The 20299-nt window shown below is 39.9% G+C and overlaps 1 protein-coding gene across 2 annotated transcripts in view; it reads left to right on the top strand.

Moving 5' to 3' along the window:
- The window catches only part of LIFR (LIF receptor subunit alpha), a 77587-nt gene extending 64674 nt beyond the window's left edge, over nt 1-12913 (top strand). For both annotated transcript variants that reach the window (XM_040262360.1, XM_040262361.1), the window contains 4 exons: nt 4245-4406; nt 5314-5407; nt 7077-7155; nt 7532-12913. In XM_040262360.1, the coding sequence (XP_040118294.1) occupies nt 4245-4406; nt 5314-5407; nt 7077-7155; nt 7532-8152 (956 nt within the window). In that variant the 3' untranslated portion in view covers nt 8153-12913. The remainder of the gene's footprint in view (nt 1-4244; nt 4407-5313; nt 5408-7076; nt 7156-7531) is intronic.
- Nucleotides 12914-20299: the final 7386 nt, after the last annotated feature.

Here is a 20299-nt window from a genome sequence, read left to right as displayed (position 1 = left end):
ACTCAGGAACCTAAAGAATGGCTTCAGAGCCTCCTTTTATTTGACAAAGAGGTATCCCCACAATTAGGCAAGGCCTTAATGAGTTGGGAAACTTAATTGGCTTGATAGAGCATGTGTGTGTCCCTTAAATCTTAAAAACTTGGAGTCAGTCTTGACAATTGGTAAGTGTATGCACAGAGACCTTTGAGAATCCTCAGATTTACAATTACAGAAATGTTTATGCAGACTTTTGGCTTTAAACCCTCAATGACATTTCTGTTCAAAGAAGCTTCTTATTTATGACTGAATAACACAAGCATGTATCATCGCTTCAGTTTGAGAGCTTTTGTTTTCCTTAATGACCTTTTCTTGGAAAGAAACAGTTTTAATTATTTAATGACTGTCTGACAAGTAGAGAACAAACAGTGCCACAGGGACATGCTGCCCACCTGGGCATTAGTTTAGTCATCTCTGGAGAACAGCTGCATAAACGTGTGCCTGCCCAAAATCACGGAGTTCTGCATTTCCTAAACCTTCAGAGTTGAGGCAAACCCTATCAGGTTCTGCAAATATCCAGGAAAAAAAGTGCTCAGTCATGTCCAACTCTTGGCAACACCATGGACTGTAGCCCACCAGGCTCCTCTGTCCATGGGATTGTCCAGGCAAGAATACTGGAGTGGGTTGCCATTCCCTTCTCCAGGGGATCTTCCCAACCCAGGGATTGAACCCGGGTCTCCTGCATTGCAGGTGATTCTTTACCATCTGAGCCAGCAGGGAAGCCTAGACATTACACCAGAGTCTGGTGTAATTTCCCTCAGGAGCTCAGAAATTTTGCACTTGAACCTCAGGTTCTCAGAAATTTTGCACTTGAATCAGTTAAAATTATAGCATGTAGACTTCTAATTAGAGTGGGTTGGTCCCTAAAATTAGAGTAAAACAGAGGAAAAAAACAAAAAAAAACCCATAAAGCCAATAAAGACAAAGAACCGGAGAGGCAAAAAAGAGGACATAGAAACATTAGAGCGTGGAAGTGGGCTGAGTGAACTAGAGGAGTGGATGGTGGAACAGTCTAGGTGGACAGTCGGGCGAGCATCAGTTAGAAGTAGTCTGGTTTATCCTGAAGGGCCAGCAGTGGATGCCAATGGTTAGGATGAATCTGGGCTGAACAGCAGGAGTTGACTGAAGGCGTGTAAGCATCAGTTAGAACGCCCAAGTCCTACAGAATGTCATGTAGCTCATGTGAGTGCCCTCTCCCCTGAATGAGAACAGATTTATTCTGAACCAGAGAGCCTCCAGGCAGGGGAGACCACAGCGGACAGTGTGACCTTCCTTCTTCCTCCTTTCCATGCGGTTAATAGATCTTCAGCTAGGCATGTTTCCCGGACAAGAGGTGAGAGGATTAAATGGTTCCTGAGAAAAGACATAAAACATGCTGAGGTTCAGGGGATTACCCCAATGAAAAGCCAGGAACCCAGCTGGTCATTTCCTGTCAGTAACAGACATGAAGCCCACCCACCTCTAAACCCCACCTGTGCACACCAGGCTTCCAGTGAGCCTTTTAGTGGCTCACTCTCAAACATGAGGAGTAGCCAGAGATAACCAGATGATTGAGAAAGCTTCTAACCTGCAAGACAGACAGCAGGAGAAATCAGAGGAAACAAATGTTACGTGGGAAAGCAGAGAAAAAAAAAAAATTCTTGGATAGTTGAGGTACAACTATTTATTGAAAAGACATGATGTTCTAAAAAGGAACAAACAGAAGATGGTTATGAATTCCTCCAAATTAAAACTGTGATCGAGGAAATTTTTAAGGAGTTAAATAGAAGTAGAAATATTAAAAGGAAAATGGGGGAATTCTTCTGAAAATGAGACAGAGGCAAAAGAGACTTGGAGGTAAAAGAAAGTTGCAGCTTGAGTCAAAGACCTTCCCTGTCCTCCTTTATAAGAGTTCTGGAGGGAAGGAAATGATCAAAGAAATAGCACAAGAAAATTTCCCAAAACCAAAAGACCTCAGTGTATGCAATAAAAGGTGCCATTAAATACACCAGTAAAATAGAGAAATAGGTCTATGCTGAATATGTCATGGTGAATTTTCAGAGCACCTAATATATAAAGAAAAAGTCCTAGAAACAAAAAAAAAAGCAGTTATGGTGCCCAGATCAGGAATAAGAATGGCAGTTCTCAACAACATACCAGATACTAGAAGATATTACGGCTAAAATACTGAGTAAAAAATTGTTTCAGCCTAAAATAGTACTGTAGTCAAGCCAATTTATCTACAGAGACAGTAGTATCTGTACTACTTCTGTGAGAATAGAAGAAGACATTTTTAGACAGGCGAGGCTACACATATTACATCCCCCAGCTATCCCTTCTCCAACAGCTACTAGAAAAGTGGGCCTCAACACAAGAAAATAAGTGGGGCAGGGAGTCCCGGGACAAGGGCCCCTGGAAGGCTTTCAGTCCAGAGAAGACGCCCTGGGAAGCAACCCGATGAAGAGTGGACAGGGGCTGGGAGAGGCCACAGCACTGGGACTTAGTTGTGCTGGGTCACATGGAAAATTGTGTTGAATATTCATTGAAGGATATGGGAAGAATTATAACTGGTACATCAAACAAATAAGGAAGAAAGGCAATTAAACCAACAGAAAAGAAAGGAAACATGATCATATCAAGCAGTTTGTCTTAGCAATACTTCATGTTTATATAATCATGATAATATAAACACTGAATTTACCAAATTTTTTAATGTTTTTCTGCCAGTGATGTGGGGTTGAGGGGAGAAGGGGTAGCGGTTGTATGTTAGAGCTAACATCTAAAATTTAAAAGTCAAGCACTACTAATTTAGGTTTCCCTGGTGGCTCAGTCAGTAAAGAAGATGATCCTGGAGTGCAGGAGACCGCCTTGCAGTACAGTAGACCCAGGTTCAGTGCCTGGGTCAGAAAGATTCCCTGGGGAAGGAAATGGCAACCCACTCCAGTGTTCTTGCCTGGGAAATCCCATAGACAGAGGAGTTTCATGGGCTGTAGTCCACGGGATTGCAAGAGTCAGACATGACGTAGTGACTAAACCACCACCAGCCTAAGTTTATTTCAGAAATGAAAGTGAATACCCACAGAAACTGATAACTTGATTTTGAAGTGATTGGTTGTGGGGAGGGAGATGCAGGCAGGCAACTGCTGCTTTTTATTAGCCATATGCTATTGAACTGCACTATTTTGGTTAAAATTTAAAAAATAGTTTAAACAATTCTTCTCATTTCCTTTTAAAACAGTTCCAAGGCGTCCTCACTGGTGTCTTACTTGAGACCTCAGTTTCCTGAGTCATTTGGAGTGATCTCCATTGATTTGTGCTCCTGCTCCCTTGAGTTTCTCACTTGACTCACAGACAGATGGTCAGCTCAAGTGACAGTGTCCCTGCCCCCATGGGTGTGGGTTGCAGCGGGTTTTCATGCTCTTAGTAACAGAAAGAAAAGAGACTTTTATTGATTGCCTGCTGTATGCCAGGCATTATTCTAGAGAGAATGTGCATGGAAATTTCTGAGAGCTTCGAAACAGCTCTGAGAGCTAAGTCATGATATGGGATTTCAGTTAGAGAAACTCAGGTTCAGAGTGGTTCAAATAATAGATCCAGATAACCCAACTACTAACTGGTAGAGGTGGAATTGAACATGGTGCTGACTGGCACTACAGGCTGTGGCCCTGGAGGCGACTAGCATTCAGACTCACTTAAAAATGATATGTGACAAGTTTGGGTAACCAGGTGTTTAAAAATAGTATAGAGATCAGTAATAATCTTTTTTTTTTAATTTTTATTTTTACTTTATTTTGCTTTACAATACTGTTGTAAAGAATCAGCCACGGGTGTACATGAGTTCCCAGTCCTGAACCCCCTGAAAGCTGTGGTACATATACACAATGGAGTATTACTCAGCCATTAAAAAGAATACATTTGAATCAGTTCTAATGAGGTGGATGAAACTGGAGCCTATTATACAGAGTGAAGTAAGCCAGAAAGAAAAACACCAGTACAGTATACTAACACATATATATGGAATTTAGAAAGATGGTAATGATGACCCTGTATGTGAGACAGCAAAAGAGACACAGATGTATAGAATGGACTTTTGGACTCTGTGGGAGAGGGAGAGGGTAGAATGATTTGAGAGAATGGCATTGAAACATGTATACTATCATGTAAGAAACGAATCGCCAGTCTATGTTCGATACAGGATACAGTAATAATCTTCTTCACTTGAAAAACAGGTCGTTTTGACACAAAAGTTAAGAATATTACTGACATATCTCAGAAGACACTGAGGATTGCTGATCTTCAAGGTAAAACTAGTTACCACCTGGTCTTGCGAGCCTACACAGGTGGAGGAATGGGCCCAGAGAGGAGCATGTTTGTGGTGACAAAGGAGAACTGTGAGTTAAATGTTGTGATTGAGTTGCTTTCCATACGCAAGTGCATTGGTTTTCTAGTGATTTTTGTTTATATAGAAATCCCCCCTTCTTTAAATTTCACATTTTGTTATACTTTTAAAGTAGGTGGAGGGCAGTGTTGAAAGGCCTGAAATGACTTCATATTTATTCTTACCAGTTATCTGAACCTATTGTCTAATGCATACTTGAGAAATTAAGGGATTGAGGATGTATCTGAAGTTTCGAGTTCTAAATTCATGTTAAACTTACGGTCAACTGGTTTAAAATTTTTTGCGCGAAATATTCTGAGATTTTTAACATATCCTGGGAAGAATGTAAGAAACAGCCTTAAAAAAGTGTAAAGCACAACACTTATAAATTTGAGATGGAAAGTAGAGGAGATAGACTTGATCAGTTGGTCAACAGCAAAGAACTTTCATTGATCACAGGCTTGTTCTCTAGCCCTGGGTTGAAGGTTATACATGCCTTTACATAAAGGAGGGCCATGTGGAGTTAGCTCTCACCTGGGGGTGATTTTGCCTCCTAGGGACACTTGGCATTGTATGGTGCCGTCTTGATTGTGCTACTGGTATCTGGTGGTTAGAGGCTGAAGGAGGCTGTTAATCTTCCAGTGCATGGAACAGCCTCTTCCCCAGTAGCACATGTCAAAGAAATATCTGCCCTAAAATGTTAGGAGCGCCGAAGTAGGGAAACCCTGCTCTAAAGAACTTATGTGTTAGTATAAAAATCATTACAGTACTTTTTAAGGCTATGTTTTAATAATTTTTCGTTTCTCTGGAGCAGTTAGGATTTTTTTCTTTAAATAATCTACTGACTTAAATGTCTTATGAATTTATTGAGTCCATATATAAAAATGATGATTTTAACATCTGCAATGTTCTCTTTTCAGCTGAGGGTTTGATTATTGCCATTCTCATCCCAGTGGCAGTGGCTGTCATCATTGGAGTGGTAACAAGTATCCTTTGCTATCGGAAACGAGAATGGTAATGACTGACGTTTTGTTCTTAAGGGCATGATTGATTAGTTCATGTGTTGAGAGTCTGACACAACTTGCGACTGAACAAAATAACAGGTACACCTTTTCGGTGGAAACTAGGTAATACATATTTATATTAGTCAGAATTAATGTTGGAGATAATATTAGACAAGAACATGGCATATTATTTACAGGTTTTAAAACTTAACAAAGGAAAAGTATAAATTTTCCCTACTATGCACAGGGAGGTCTGGCAGGCTGCAGTCCATGAGGTCACAGAAAGTTAGACATGACTGAGCATGCACAAAAGCATATTTACTAATTAAAGTAGTAGCCATTGTACTAAAAAAAAATATTTACAGGCATAAATACGTCAGTAGCTATACACAGGGTTAAATATAGTTTAATGATTGAGCTCTCCCTTGCCCTGGTGATCTGCCTAGAAAATCTGGTCATTTATTTAACAAATGTGAATGGCCCTCCCATGTGAAGGGAGGTACAGTGGTAGACTAAGTATGATCCTTATAGAATAGTGGGGAGGATGGACTTGAACCCATAATCATTTAATAAATACATGTGGAGAAGTGTGAGTGGGTGCTGGAAAGAGCACGGGTGTGTGAGAGAACAGTGGGGAAACGTGTCTCTTTGGGCGGTCAGGTTTCCCTGTGGAGGTCCCTGGAACAGGGGAAGAGGAGAGGATGTGCCAGGCAGAGAGAAAGGCTTCTCTGAGGGCCCGCAAATTGGAAAGAGCTTGATCTTCTGGAGAGAGCAGCGTGTGTTTGGGTGCAGTGACCACGTGAGTGGTGTGAGCTGAGGTGAGCGGGCTAAGGAAATCGCGCCTCGTGCTCAGCCAGCAGGAGCTGTCCTGGGCTGGGCTTCAGGCAAATGGCTGTCTTCATTTGGTCCTCACTGGCCTTCAAAATGCCATCATTCATGGTAAAGAAGAGAATGTGTTCTAGCAATCCTGGCTTATAAATCAGTACAGAAACAGTTTAAAACTATAGAATACCCTGTTTGATAACCACATTCTCATTACCAAAAATCACATTTTTAAGACAATTTGCATTCAGAAAAAATATAAGGAGATAGATTGGAAGTTAGAGCATTTTGGACATACATTGACATTTTTTTTTCTATAGGAATTTCAAATGATAAAAAAAATTTTTAACACCTGTAACTATGATAGGGCACTAAGCAAATTTCGTTTTTGTGTTTAGTTTTTGCTTAAGATTAATAGCCTTCCTTTTTCTGATAGTCCAGGAAAAGTCTTTTTTGAGTAGTAGAGAACGGAAAATGCAAATATGTTCTCAAGTAGTTAATGGTACTAAATCCAGTCTACAGTATGAACATTTTGGTTATATGAGTAATGCCTTATCTTTTGACTTGATAGCACAGTCAGCATCTTAACTCTTTTCTTTCCGTTTTCATTAGATACATAAGATATTATAGTTCTAGAAGTAGAAGCACTGTTGGTAGTTTTCAGATAGGAACCTCTGAATGCACTGTATGCGCCGATCGCTCTAGCGACTGATCACACCGAAAATGATTTTCCCTTTTTATCTCATGTGTTCATTAGCATATTCATATGAAACGTCAAAACAAACCTGATAACTTACTAACTCCTTGTCTAACTGATAATCCTATAATTATTAAGTGTATTTAATCTTTATTTAAAGGATTAAAGAAACCTTCTATCCTGATATTCCAAATCCAGAAAATTGTAAAGCTTTACAGTTTCAAAAGAGTGTTTGTGAGGTAATCCTTTATTTTCTTACATTTACCTTTGAAGTACTGACTTCCTTTGTTTAGTCTTTTGTGAAAAGTTTTTAACATGTCAGTGTCATGAACAGTAAAATGCACTAAGGAAACAGCAGTGCTTGAGCATCTGCTGAACTTGTAAAATTGTTAATTTTAAATTGTTTGTGCATGCTCTTTTTTCTTTTCACTGCTATTAAGAGCAAGGAAGATACTGATATGTAGAAAAAAGTAGCTTTGCTCTAGTATGAGCAGTAGAGATGCAATTTTATAAGCATCTGCGAAAAATATATAAAATAATGCTTCTTTTTGTAGGAGGAGCATCGCAGCAGCTTTTCATGGTATCCCTAATCCCTATTTTAAAATTTATTTCTAGGGAAACAGTGCTCTTAAAACATTGGAAATGAATCCTTGTACCCCAAATAATGTCGAGGTTCTGGAAACTCGGTCAGTGGCTCCCAAAATAGAAGATACAGAAATAATTTCTCCAGTGGCTGAGCGTCCAGAAGATCGCTCTGACACAGAACCCGAGAACCACGTGGTTGTGTCCTATTGCCCACCGGTGATCGAGGAAGAGCTAGCGAACCCGGGAACAGAAGGCGGCGGGGGCTCACAAGTCATCTACATTGACATCCAGTCCATGTACCAGCCTCAGGCAAAACCAGAGGGGGAGCTGGATAGTGACTCTGTAGGGGGAGCAGGCTATAAGCCGCAGATGCACCTCCCCATTACTTCCACTGTAGACGATCTGGATGCAGACGATGACTTAGATAAAACTGCAGGTTACAGACCTCAGGCAAACGTAAATACTTGGAACTTGGTATCTCCAGACTCACCTCGGTCCACAGACAGCAACAGTGAGATTGTGTCTTTTGGAAGTCCATGCTCCATTAACTCCCGACAATTTTTGATTCCACCTAAAGATGAAGATTCTCCTAAATCGAGTGGAGGAGGATGGTCCTTTACAAACTTTTTTCAGAACAAACCAAATGATTAAGTGTCCCCGTTACTTCAGTCCACCATCTCAATAAGCCCCCATTGCTAGAGCTGCCACATCAGTCGAAGGCACCTTGGAGGGATCCTGTGAAGTGTTGCTTAGTGGGGTGGACTTCACTCTCACAGGTTACACTAAAAAGTGTTAATGTGCTTTTCATACAGTCTCAAAGCCAAAGTACAGTAACTCAGAAATTGGATCCACACAACTCACAATTTGGAACTATTTGGGATTCAAGCCAAAGAATTCTCACACTACTCTGCCTTCAAGAAGTTTTTCAAGAACAAGCAGTGCCAGGCCCATTCATGCAAAACATACCCTGCAGCAGCTATATTCTGTTCTGTCGTTCATCTGGTTTTCTCATGCATATAATTTATGGAATTGCACGCAGATTTGCAGGCAGGGGGGTAAAATGTCAAAGTAACAGGTGATGTTACTTGCCTGACATTTGCTCCATTCCAGATGAAAACCAAGCACAGATTTGGAAACTTTTGACATTATTCTTTATCCACAGCATTTTAAAAAATTAATATAATTTTTAATGTAGCAGCAGCAGCTATTTAGTGTTTTGTTTGATAAAGTATGCTGATTTCTGTGCCTACTGTATAATGGTTATCAAACAGTTTTCTCAGGGGTACAAACTTGGAAAACGAGCGTGAAACTGACCAGCCCAAATCAGAATCATGTCTCCTTGCTTTGGTAGGCGTTTTACGTTGTTCATTATTTTTTAGTGTTTGTGCTAGCTTCCCTTATTAGATTGCCCTAATATTTAAAAGTAAATTTCTAAGACTGTAGACTTTAAGTTTTTTTTAATTGTGTTTTTTTATGACAGTGTCAGTTTTATAAATATATGAGCAAATTCAATATTATTCATAAACACAGGATTCCAGTGACTTACTATTTGAGACGACTACTAAGCAATATCTGGCAGCATCAGCTGTCTATATAGGTGGGATTGGCCTCAGTTCCTCCTGAGAAGACCACGCATTGAGCCCTCGTTGCCTGGGCAGCGTGAGCATCTCTGACACCTGCTAACAGGTGTTCTTTCTCATCGCACATCTTAGCAGTTCCTTCCTCTTCATCAGTCCAAACTAGTTGTTTCAGTCCTCAAACTTTTCAATATAAAACTGAAAAAGATAATGCTTCCTAACAAGGACAGTTGCTCAAGGGCTCTTTCATATAGAATGTCATTACAGAGGATTTGAATCCATGGGCGTACCTGTATTAAAGGTGCTCTGGGAGATGTCTAGAGTGGGGTCCTCACAGCATTCTCTGTCCACCCCTGATCTTCACAAGTGATGTCTGGAATGAGTGTGGTTCTTGGAGAAGCAGATTGAAGAACTAAAAACTGTATCTTATCTTTTCCCTGCCCTCAGGTTGTCTGTGTATTTTATCTCTTGAGAGTTAAGGCCAGAGTACTTGAAAATTTGGAAGATCTGAAGAAGTCACGATAAGCCCCTTTTTATTTATCATTTGAGATTCTGTAGTGTGTGTGCACATAATGAAGCAGGTTTTTTCTTTTCTAGCCCATGATGTATCGTAATAAAAACCATGTTGTAGAAAAAAGCCTCAACAAGGGACAGAAATCTACTTAGGTAGTACTCTGCTTTATGAATCCTGATTTTAATTGCTAGGATTCAATTAAATCCCAGAGCTTCCTGGTAGATGAACATGTGGAGTGAAATGCAATTAATTATGTATACACATAGTACAGTAAAACCACATAATAGCTCATAGGTTTTTTCAACAATGAAAGTTGTATCAAACCAGAGTCACCTCTGAACAGTTTACTCTGTCCTGTTATTTCTCCTGTTGGGCTCCTTCCCTTTGCTTCCACCCCAGACACTGAGCCCTGGAGCTGCCTTCTCTCCCTGCAGAAGCTTGTTGTTACCACACCCTTCTTTCCCCCAATTCATGCCTCTTTTCCCATCAAAACTCACCAGTCCTGTGCCTCATCTCTTTAGGATAAGTGTTTAGGCCTCTAAAGTGTCTCTTTAGGCCAAGGTAGAAGTTTATTGATCTTCACTCCACTAACCTGAGATAATGGAAAAAGGCCGGAAGAGATTGTTTTGATTTCCATCATGTGTGTTGCAGCTGCTACCATCTACCTACATAACGACTCCTTTGTTTGGCTCATGGTGCATTTCACCAGGGCTCTCAAGTCCTCTCACTCCGTCCAAGGCTTCATAGCTTGTTCTGTATGAAGATTCAGAGTGCAGCTCACCTCTCCCCTGCCCCTGGGGATCCACACACAGGATCGCTGGGTTAATGAGCAGCAGAATGTCTCTCTGTTAAGTCTGGGCAGGCTCCTTATTACTTGAGACAGGCTTAGAAGAATGTGGCTTAGGTCTGAGGTCAGAACAGATTTCTCTGTCTTTCCCCTGTTGAAGACTGCCAGACCTGAGCTGCAGGTGGGAAGTGATTACCTCTGGGCACCTGGGGACAGGGAGGGGAGGAAGACACCCTCTGTCCCATATCTGGTTGTCTGTGTCACTGCAGACCCTGGTAAATGCTCTGTGCAGTCAGATTAGCTCCTCTTCTGAGGGAGGGCTTCCCTCCAGCCCTTCCTGATTGGGAAACCCACCTTTGCTGCCAAAGTTTCCAGTAAAAGCCCAATCATTGGTTAGAAAATTCTAAATGTCTGAAATATATCCCAGTATGTCTTGATTAGTGCCATGTAAAGGATACATTTTCACATCTCCTTCAAGCCAGCAAACCAAACTTCCCTTGTGAGGAATGGATATTCTGATGGTCATTGTGACTACATTTCTCTTATGAGTGGCCATCTGAAATAATATTTAACATAAAAATATTCTTGGAAGACTTAGCCAGGCTTTTGACACTAGATAGGCCTTATAAATTGTGTATTGCATGGACTAGCATCCATATACAATTGAAGTCTTCAGTGTGCTAAACCTGTAGGAGCCTGAGTTTGACATTGTGGCCCAGGTATCTGGATAGTTGGGTGTTAATGTGCTTCAGTGATAGAGGTGCTCCATCCCTGCAGTTTACACAGAGTGGCAGCCATTCCCAGAAAAATTTAAAGGCAGAAGTTTCAGCCTCATTTTCCATACCAGCATTGCTTTCACGGCTCATGGATCTGAAGGATTGCATTGAGAACATCTAAGTCCTATTGCACTCTCAGAAACTGTGGTAAAAGTCGCATTCTTAAACCTTCATGCAACTTGTATTCTTGTTGGAAATTAGTCCTGTAATTTCTTAGTTGTCTTCATACTGTCCATATTTAAAGAACATCACAGTCCTTTTTTGTACTTGAATAATTAGATGTAGTTTAGTGAAGGAGACATGTGAATGTTTTCTTCCAAAAGGAATTTGGAATCAGTTTTAGCGATAGTTTGAAATAAAAGTGCTCCCTAACCTGTTAATATCCAGAAAATATTATCTCAGATTTTTCTACTGCTCAGGCACATAATCTGATAAAAAAATTTTTTTCTATTTAAGGTAACTTTTACTGTTTTCTGTTCTGAACCATGTTAAAATCTGTGTATCTTTTATAACATACATTTCCCCCCTTAATTTGAAAGTATAAAATTGGGCATCTCAAAAGTCAAATGTGGGATCATTAGTTAATCACTACGACTAGGCACATAATAGAAACTGAGTCAGGTTTTTTATTGACTGAGTCCCATCCCAGAATGTGTTGATTCAACAGAGTTCTCCTGCGGGATGGTGCCTGTCAAGATCTAGCTGTATAGATCTGAGACCATTGGCTCACAGATTCAGATCTACTGTAGAAGTGACTCCACAGGTTGAGTGAAAACGTGGGTCTCACACAGATATCTTATTCTAATCTAATTTTAAATATTCACAGTAACTTTTAGATGTTGGGTTTACAATGTGGGACATGTTTGTACCAACCAATTAAGTTGGTTCTAGCAAGTCAACACATTGATGTGTGAGTTTTACTGATTAGAATGAGCGCTCATTCTCCTGATAAAATCGTTTATTTTAAACTGATACTTCCTGCTAAAACAAAGTTTCATGGTACCATGGCCATTTTGCTTTTTATATCCAGAAGAAAATCTTTGACAAAAGAAAATGATTTGTGGCTAAAGTTACTGGCAATGTAGCTTTTAGACATGACCTTAGAATATCATTGGAAATTACTTGTTTTGAATTTGGTCTATTTATACCTCCGCGGATTATGTGCCAAGGCTATTAATATTTAAACCTCTTACTTCAATTAGGTGGTGAGATTTTTATTCCTTTTCAGTTAGTACTTTTTTGTCTTTTAACTATTACATGATCATATTCATGCTGATTTTAACACAAATGAACTATCTTTAATTCTAGTCATAGATTAAAGAACAACATTCTGTTAATTGAGATGTCAGACTCTGTTGTATATGGTAAAGTTTCATGGGATGTGATTTGAATATATCCAAATCCTTATGATACTGGATTATAATGGAATTCTATTATTTTTAATCATGAATAGCATTTCTTTCTCCCTACATTAAGAATATTAATATTTTGGATTATAAATCATGTTATCAAGAGAATTTACATGTGTGAGACAAATTCTAACTGTGGGACATTTTTATGAAAATTAAAAGTATTTTTAGAGAGAAACCCTCTGAATGTTTTTTTAATGTGCAAGTGCGTAGTTGAAGAAATACAGAAACAATAAATTTGAAAGCTTTTAAATAAGTAAACTGTCACTGATTGAATATTAACCAAATAGAAAAAGTAATTTTTGGTTGCTGTAACTGAATACCCAAAAACTTAAAAGATGAGTTGGGGAAAAAATGAATGCTTAATTAATAAGGAATTAATTTTTATTACATGTATTAATGCGTATATCATCTAAAATTGCCTTTGCAGTAGCCAATCAGAACTTAAAAATTTTTTCTAACAATATAGACCTTACACTGCACAGAATCCAAAAATAATTTGTATACCTGATTGAATTTCACTTAAGTGTATTGAATTTCTTTATACATTTAAAATGTACTTCCCTTTAGAATTATCCCATTTTAAATAGGTACCTTTCAGTTTCTGAACTTACTATTTTTTCCTAAGCATTCTAGTGGTGTATTATAAAAGATCAAAAGATTTCTAGGTGGTTAAAGCAATTTTATTTACAAAACATGGACAAGTTAACTGTTAGGTTTAACCTTAGCATTAGTATTTTTGTAGTTGATTATGGAAAATAATGCTGAATAATTCTCATAAAAATTTTTTTTCAAATCTCCCCAGTTTGATTTTCAATACTTTTCCCCATTATTTATGATATATCCTTCAATTCCAATTTTTCCCTCCAGCATAATGTTTCAGAAAAATGTGACTGTTATGAATAAAACAAAAAAGAAACCCTCTTCCACTCATGGTTGTGGAAGGGTAGATATTCCTGGGATTGGGATTTATCCAATTATTTCCTCCAAAAGGGACAAGGCTTTTTTTTTACATTTCAATTCAGAATTGCTTGAAAAAATTTGGCCTGGATAGAGAGACATCCTCAGTTTGAGATGATGCCACCTTAAAGTATGTCCAAAGGTAGAGTTGTTTTAAAGTGCTCCGCTTTGCTCATAGAAGTGTGTTCCCTTTCCTTCTCTTTTGTCAGCCAGCTACAAGTCAGAGGTCCTTACAATGCTAGACAGTCACCATTTTTCACTTTCAAAATTGCATTACAGTGAATTACTGTTTACAAAATACACATACTGTGAACAGATATAAGTTTTTGTCTTTTATAAGGTTGTTTGTAGAATGAGTGTTTTTTTAAAGGGGATGTTATATGTTAAATATTTTCAGTTTTTTATAAATACTAGTTAACTGTTTACTAACTTTTGTTTGGTCAGGTGTGTGCAAATGTAGCTGAAAGATAGGGAGAAACTGCAAATCCAAAACTGTTTAATTTCTTGAAATGTTACCACTACAGACTTTTTTTTTTTTTTTTTTAAATCCTGAATGATCAGTTGTGATGTTCTGCACCTAAAAATTGTGCTTAATCATGTCTGGAAACATTTAAATACACATATGCAGGAAGCAAACTGTATAGATTGCAGTATATTTGTGTGTTTCAGTCTGGTTCACAGAATTTCGAGTTTAACATGGAATAAAATAATTCCACTTACAGAGATAACAACTGAAGTATTTTCTGCCTTAATGAAAATTTGGAAATTATGTTGCTGTTAAAAGAAAAAATTTGGACATTTTATATCATTGTATAATTTCAGAATTTAGTGTCGGTATCTTTTGGGAAACGTGGTCATAGCAAGAACATAGAATTATAAGTAACCTATTACTAAGACACTTAAATATAAAACTAGTATGCTTGGCTGTTAACTCTAAAGATGTTACTTATGTCTGTTTTTAAAACATGCATGTATTTAACAATTTTATCATAGTATTGTCATGGAAAAAATAAATATATTTTCTTACACTGACAGATTTGGGCATTATTTAGGATGGGGGGAGGGATGGTTTCCTCCTATTTTAAGCACTTGAGAGAAGTGGTTTCTCCTTTGTTGTTAACACTTTTGGTTCTGTCTCAAAAATTACAGTGGCTGTGAAGCAATCACATAGGGCTATGACTAAATTTTTAATATTTAAATATATTGCTATCATTGATAAAACCTTCCATATATTCCACTAAATCTACATTCTATTTACCAAAGAAGTTAACTATAAAAACAAGTAATGGGGAACCAGCATTTTAAAACAAATAATAAATACTGGTCCTTAAAGTATGGCTTTTAATTTATTTCCTCTGAGGATAACCTAAACATTTCTGGAGATTCTAAAAATATATCAAAATTTTATTGTCAAGTTTTTGAATTTGGAAATATAGTCATTGATTCAGCAAAACCCCAATAATTTTGAAGTATGAAGTGATCTTAAATGGAATTTCAAAAGGGGGTGAAATGAAGTCTTTAGCATTATGCCGCCTCTGCTCACCCAGCGTAACAACTGATGTATTATGAATGGGCCTGTATTTAACCTGAAGAAACTGTTGACCAATTTTAAATTAACTGTGAAACACATGTTAGTGTTTTAAGTACTAGAAGAGCTCATACATGTGGTTTGTCCTTTAGGGAGACCTCAGTGCATATCTGGTTTCCCAGATGGTGAGTTCTTGAGCCAAAATGTATAGCCCAGTCAACCCCGGGAACTTTTAAAAGGGTCAAAAAGAGTCGAATGATGTCATTATTAGGGGAAAACAACATATGAATGTATGAAAAATCATTATTTTCATATATAGCATTTAGCTTCGCACTAAAATGTTAGCTTACAAACTCACATTCATTTCAACGGGCCTGTGTAAGAATTCGTTTTCAACGGCCTATAAATTTGATCTATTACCCTTCCCCTGGAGTGACTAACAGTAAAATTGAATTAAAAGCATTATTCAGTCTGTAAGAACCAGTGATGTTGAAGTAACAAGAGATGTCTTGAACTGATCTGGGATTAAACCCAAGATGATTTTTATCCCAGAGTGATTACTTTCAGGTTAAAGAAACAAAAGTTGTTAAGGGTGATTGTGATAGAAACTGTTAAGTGGGAATTATGTTAAAATGAGTACAATTGCCACGTACGGGGGGTGGGGGGGGCTTCCCAGGGGGCGCAGTGGTAAAGAATTCACCTGCCGGTGCGGGAGATGCAAGAGTTGCAGATTCGATTCCTGGGTCTGAAAGGTCCCCTGGAGGAAGAAGTAGCAAGCCGCTCCTGTATTCTTGCCTGGAGAATCCCATGGACAGAGGAGCCTGGCGGGCACAGTCCATGGGATTGCAAAGAGTCAAACACAACCGAACACACACACATGCCCTGAATGGAGCTCAAAATTATGTCCCTAAATGTTTGAAAGATGAGAAAGAACTTCAAGTCTCAGTTCAGTTCAGTCGCTCTGTCATGTCTGACTCACTGCAACCCCATGGGCCACAGCACACCAGGCCTCCCTGTCCATCACCAACTCCTGGAGCTTACTCAGACTCCTGTCCGTTGAGTCAGTGATGCCATCCAACCATCTCATCTTGTGTCGTCCCTTTCTCCTGCCTTCTATCTTTCCCAGCATCAGGGCCTTTTCAAATGAGTCAGTTCTTCACATTAGCTGGCCAAAGTATTGAAGTTTCAGCTTCAGCATCAGTCCTTCCAATGAATACCCAGGACTTATTTCCTTTAGGATGGACTGGTTGGATCTCCTTGCAGTCCAAGGGACTCTCAAGAGTCTTCTCCAACACCACAGTTTCAAAGCATCAATTCTTCGGCACTCAGCTTTCTTTATAGTCCAACTCTCACATCCATACATGGCTACTGGAAAAACCATAGTTTTGAATAGATGGACCTTTGTTGGCAAAATGTCTCTGTTTTTGAATATGCTGTCTAGGTTTGTCATAATTTTTCTTCCAAGGAGCAAACGTCTTTTAACTTCATGGATGCACTCACCATCTGCAGTGATCTTGGAGCCCAAAAAAATAGAGTCCGTCACTGTTTCCACTGTTTCCCCATCTATTTGCCGTGAAGTGATGGCACCAGATGCTATGATCTTAGTTTTCTGAATGTTGAGATTTAAGCCAACTTTTTAACTCTCCTCTTTCACTTCGATCAAGAGACTCTTTAGTTCTTTTTTGCTTTCTGCCATAAGGTTGGTGTCATCTGCATATCTGAAGTTATTGATATTTCTCCCAGCAATCTTGATTCCAGCTTGTGCTTCTTCCAGCCCAGCGTTTCTCATGATGTACTGTGCATATTAAATTAAATAAGCAGGGTGACAATATATAGCCTTGACGTACTCCTTTCCCAATTTGGAACCAGTCTGTTATTTCATGTCCAGTTCTAACTGTTGCTTCTTGACCTGCCTACAAATTTCTCAGGAGGCAGGTCAGGTGGTCTGGGATTCCCATCTCTTGAAGAATTTTCCACAGTTTGTTGTGGTCCACACAGTCAAAGACTTTGCCATAGTCAATAACGTAGAAGTAGATGTTTTTCTGGAATTCTCTTGCTTTTTTGATGATCCAGCAGATGTTGGCAATTTGATCTCTGGTTCCTCTGCCTTTTCTAAATCCAGCTTGAACATCTGGAAGTTCACGGTTCACGTACTTGTTGAAGCCTGACTTGGAGAATTTTGAGCATTACTTTAAACCTTTTTCCCCTTCTTTCCTCAGCTAACTGAATCTTGGCTGCAGAGCTGGGTCTTCACTTGGATTCAGCCTTCAGAAGCAGGGTGAGTCTGGGTGTCTTCCGGGCATTAAAGGCCTTGTACACACCCCCACCCACGTTTTCCTTGAGTCGATGGAGAGGCAGGAAGACTTGAGCCGAGTTTTAAGGACACATGGCCTTTCCTGGTACCAGATTGCCCAAGGACAGAGCAGACAATGCGCCTTCTTCAGAGATGTACCGGGGGTCTGATTTTCTCAGTCACCATCTGAGGCTTCATTTTTCCCTGTGGCCAGTGCAGGTGTCACACCCCAGGCAGCAGCTGCCCTGGCTCCCTGCCTGTTTCACCTCTGACTCCCATGGTGACCCTGGAGAATTTTCTCCATCTCTCATATCACTCTGCTCTGCTCTGAGCTGTGGGTCTTACCTACCTTTGACCGGTTGTGAGGATTCCGGGTAATGTCCACAGTGCACCCAAGAGATCACATTTCACTATGTGACTCATGTCTCTGTCCTTTGAGAAACCTCAGATACAACTCAAGACTTTCTGACCAGCACTGAGACGTCAGTGCCTTAAAGCTGGCTTAAGGTGCACCTCCAGTTAGTGACATCTCCCAGAGGGGTTTAGCGAGCAGGAGTCCTGCTAAGTAAAGCCCAGGATCTCTTCTCACGGGTCGATGCTGTAGTCTTCACCTTTCTTCACTTGGGTAGCTTCTTCCAGGTCGGTTTAGATGGTGCTGCTCAGAGAAGTCTTTTCAGCACCCTGGGAACCCCATCATCTGCCTTCGCAGCACCCCCACCTCTCTCGGGTTCTAGCACAATCCTAAGGCTTCACTTGATAACAGGAATTAAACAGTTGCATCCGCAGAGATTAGCATAGTGTCTGCCACATCACAAATGCTTGATGAATATTCTTTAAATAATTGTGCCTTGAAAGCGAAAGCAGTTTAATGTGTTTTCCTAGATATTATCTTACAGAGAGGTGACCACCTGTGGGAGAGTCTCCGGGGCTAAAGGGAGGAGGAGAAGCCAAGGCAATCCTCCTGGAGCTGGGAATCCCTTAGAAGAGGAAGAGGCTTCCCAGGTCAGCTGGGGGAAGCTTCTGTTGCTCATGGTAGATGGCTCCTGTATTTGTGAAATGCAGTTACCCTTTAGTCTCCCTCAAAGGAAGTTTGCCCTTGTGCTGTTGTCTGACAAAAGCAGATAAATGGGCTTTATGTGAAGTGGCCACAGGTTACAGCCCTCCCACCTAATGCCCGTCGCCCACCTCCTCCTGTTTAGAAATGTATTTCACTCTCTCAGTCAAGTTCTTGACATCCTTGCAAGTGACAGTTTGCATGACGGAGGGATCCATTCCTATTCCCATCTCTCTTCTCCCAATTGCATATCTGCTTCTATAGGAGGCAATCCTTGCTTGACCTCTCCAGGATTTACTTTGCGGGCAGGGGTCCTGGTACTCTCTGCCAGCTGCACTGTTTCCCCCCAGAATTGACACGGTTCTATTCTCTCACCCACAACTCTCAGGCCAGACATCCCCCCAAAAGAGCTGGACCCATGGTTCCAGGCTTCTCCAAGTTTACAGCCTTATATTCAGAGAGAAGAGGGCACCCTTCCTCCCAGCTCCAGCAAGGACTCTGGCTGGCCTGACCTGTGTCACATATCCATCCCCGGTCCAGTCCTGTGGTTCAAGAGATGTTCTATTTAAAGGCTACCTCCCCAAGTATGATATAAAGTTAGAGGAGGACCAGTCAGTCCCCCAAAAGACAGGAGCTGATACTCTGAGTGGACAGAACAATAAATAATCACTATAGACTCACTGAAGAAAAGCTAGAGTAGATAAAAGGAAACAGAAAAAAAAATTGCTCAGTCTTCTGATGCAGGATTAGCTATTTTTAACACTTTACTTTTTGTGCTTTTAAACATTTTTCCTGTGTGTATATATATTTACACATATTTTCATATATTGTAACTGTATGCATATATATATATAATTACATTGTATATTCTATTTTGGAACTTGATTCTTTTACATAACATTTTGAAAATGTTTGCATATCAATAGAATATTTTATGGTGTTATTCTTTTCACAGATATATAAAATCTCAATTTTAATTCTTTAAATTCAGCATTCTGGACATTCATACGGTTCACACTTTTCCTTGAATAATGGAGGACTTTAAGCTCAGATGAAGCTGGCACAGATTTCCCAGCACTAAGAAGCAACACTTGAATTTAGGTGCTGTTGGCACATGATGCTGGGGAAGTCCCAAACCACATTTCCTATGCTGTTAAGTGCAATCTTCACCACTGAGTGACTAGTGAAGATTCTGACCTAATGCAGAATTCTCCCACTTATATGCCATTTCCTCTAAGATATTGGGGCAGCCAGCAGGAGCTCAGGGTAGGGGGTACTCAGGGCTCAACCACTCGACTCCATGCTGGACCCCTAGTCATTGGTGAAGGTTTCAGGACCCAGGGGAAATAGGATTTGGCAAAATTTATTGATATGTCTTTTTTTCTTTTTGTGAATGCACTGGGTCTTCGTTGCTGTGTGCAGGCTTTCTCTAGTTGTGGTGAGTGGGTCTAGTCTTTACTGTGATGCTCAGGCTCCTCATTGCAGTGGCTTCTCTTGTTGTGGAGCATGGGCTTTAGGCACAGGGCCTCAGTAATTGTGGCACACAGGTTTTGTTTCTCTGTGGCACGTGGGATCTTCCCAGACTAGGGATCAAACCAGTCCTCGGCATTGGTAGGTGGATTCTTAACCACTGGACCACCAGAGAAGTCTTTTTTCTTTAGTAGAAATTTTAAAAGATTGCTATATTCTCTGGGAATAGTTCTTTTCCTGGCAGTCTTGGTTTGGCTCATGGTTTGGGGAAGTTGCAGACTGTGGCAATTCTTCAGTTGGGATAACACATGACCTCAAGTGTGCACTTGAAGAGAACAAAACTGGTCTCTGGTGAAGCATGGCCTGGAGGTGGGAGAGACTGGGAGCCAGAGTTGAAGAGGGTTAGGGGAGGCAGATTCTAAAATGGTCC

Source organism: Oryx dammah, unplaced genomic scaffold, assembly GCF_014754425.2.
Source record: "Oryx dammah isolate SB20612 unplaced genomic scaffold, SCBI_Odam_1.1 HiC_scaffold_20, whole genome shotgun sequence".
Lineage (NCBI taxonomy): Eukaryota > Metazoa > Chordata > Mammalia > Artiodactyla > Bovidae > Oryx > Oryx dammah.
This window is presented reverse-complemented; position numbering and strand designations above follow the sequence as displayed.